The sequence below is a fragment of the Microtus ochrogaster genome, chromosome 5 (genome assembly GCF_000317375.1).
Source record: "Microtus ochrogaster isolate Prairie Vole_2 chromosome 5, MicOch1.0, whole genome shotgun sequence".
In the NCBI taxonomy this organism is placed as follows: Eukaryota; Metazoa; Chordata; class Mammalia; order Rodentia; family Cricetidae; genus Microtus; species Microtus ochrogaster.
Genome location: NC_022012.1, coordinates 80,654,700 through 80,656,669, shown reverse-complemented (window position 1 = coordinate 80,656,669; position 1,970 = coordinate 80,654,700). Strand labels below are relative to the sequence as shown.

Sequence of the window (1,970 nt, the reverse complement as noted above, 5' to 3'; positions counted from 1 at the left end):
AAATTTATTCTTAAAAATTACTTGTAAAAAAAAGGAAGCCTGATATACTGGCTCTCCCCTGTAGTTCCACTGCTTTGGGATTGAGGCAGGAGAAATTCAGTGAGATCAAGAGTAAAGAAAGCTGCAAGGTGAGACCCTGTCTGAGGAAGAAAAAAAAGCAAAATAATAATAAATCCCATGCACAGGTGGCACTTGGGAGGCTGAAGTGAGAAGATGGTATGATCTCAGCCTGTAAGCACAGCAAGATCCTATATCCTAAGCTTAAAACCCACCCCGCTTACTAGTGTCAGGAATAGGTAGACTGTTCCCCTCCCAATCATTCTCTTAGGTGGAACCCTCAGGTATGCTCTTCTGTTCGTTACAGGGAAGGTTTAAAGAAAGAGGAAATGATCGAAGGGAAAAGCTCCAATCTTTTGATTCTCCAGAAAGGAAACGGATTAAACACTCCAGGGAAACTGACAGGTACGTCAGATACTGAGGCGTATTGATAGAATTGTCTTCTGCAAATGCTTTACTACTTTCTCTCTTAGAGAAATGTGATGTTATTAGAAGCCAGTTTTATCTGCACTCCATGACCATAAGATCCACCATGGCTGTTTGACCCTCTTTTCTTTACACTGAAAATATGTGTGTTCCTAATGGAAGGTTGGCTGACTAAAGTACTTTTGCTACTGAAACCAAGGCTGAAGTGACTGTCCTCGAAACTGTATATCAGTAATAATGTATTATAAACCTGATAATGTTCAATTCTTAGACTATTTCTTTGGGATCTCCATTCTCACAATTGCATACTAAAGTAATTGGTTGGCTGCTGCCAGAGATATATGACCTCTTAACTTTCTCTGCTTGTTTCCAGACAAACAGTTCCCAAGTTATAAATCCCATAATTACATCAAGTCTGCTGATAATCCTTGATGTGTTGCCACTGTACTAAGTGCAAGAAATATTCAATGGACAAACCATGTATTATCACTGGTCCTTTGTACACAGAGTAGAGAAGACTTAAGTCATGATGTGTCTCATAGGAAGGCCAGTAAGGAGGGGAGCAGAGGAATGTTTCAATTGGTGAAGCCTCTGGTTTTTTTGAGACAGGGTTTCTCTACATGTAGCTTTGGAGCCTGTCCTGGAACTCACTTGATAGACCAGGCTGGCTTCAAACTCACAGGGATCCACCTGTCTCTGCCTCCCAAGTGCTGGTATTAAAGGCGTGCACCGCCACCACCTAGCTAGGATTTTGTTTTTTAGGAACTCATGATGCATTTAACATGTGATTTGACAGAGCTAAACAGATGGAGTATGTTGTTGAGTGGCAGGAAATAGGGCTGCTCAACAGATTAGAAGTCAGCTTACTACAGCACTTTTTTTTTTAAGGTAGCAAGAAATCATTTAAATAGACCTTCTATTTTAGGGATTATTAAACACATAGAAGAAAAACTTGAAGAAAGAGTATGATGATCCTTATTTATTTATTTTTATTTATTTATTAAAGATTTCTGTCTCGCCAGGCGGTGGTGGCTTTGGAGCCTGTCCTGGAACTAGCTCTGTAGACCGGGCTGGTCTCGAACTCACAGAGATCCATCCACCTGCCTCTGCCTCCCGAGTGCTGGGATTAAAGGCGTGCGCCACCATCGCCCAGCACTACAGACAGTTTTGAGCTACCATCTGGATGCTGGGAATTGAACCCCAGTTTTCTGGAAGAACAGCAAGTGCTCTTAACTGCTGAGCCATCTCTCCAGCCCCAAAAAGTAGTCATTTTTATTTATAGAGCTTTGAACAGGTTTTGTTGTTGTTAAGCCTTAAAAGAGCAGAGTGGATGGGGCAGGGAGCATTGGGCTTATAAAGAAAGGGAGATTATTGATGGAATGAGTCTCAGAAGAGATCCACCATGGTCTAAGAATGTGTTTCATCTTATTTTTTAGTCATAGCTCAATAATTGTGTGTGTGTGTGTGTGTGTGTGTGTGTGTGTGTG

The 1,970-nt window shown here is 41.4% G+C and overlaps 1 protein-coding gene across 4 annotated transcripts in view; it reads left to right on the top strand.

The window, feature by feature from the left end:
- Window positions 1-1,970, top strand: part of Rbm6 (RNA binding motif protein 6) — a 121,937-nt gene that overhangs the window by 113,879 nt on the left and 6,088 nt on the right. For all 4 annotated transcript variants that reach the window (XM_005347868.2, XM_005347869.2, XM_013346601.2 and 1 more), the window contains one exon: window positions 365-462. In XM_005347868.2, coding sequence (XP_005347925.1) covers window positions 365-462 — 98 coding nt within the window. The remainder of the gene's footprint in view (window positions 1-364; window positions 463-1,970) is intronic.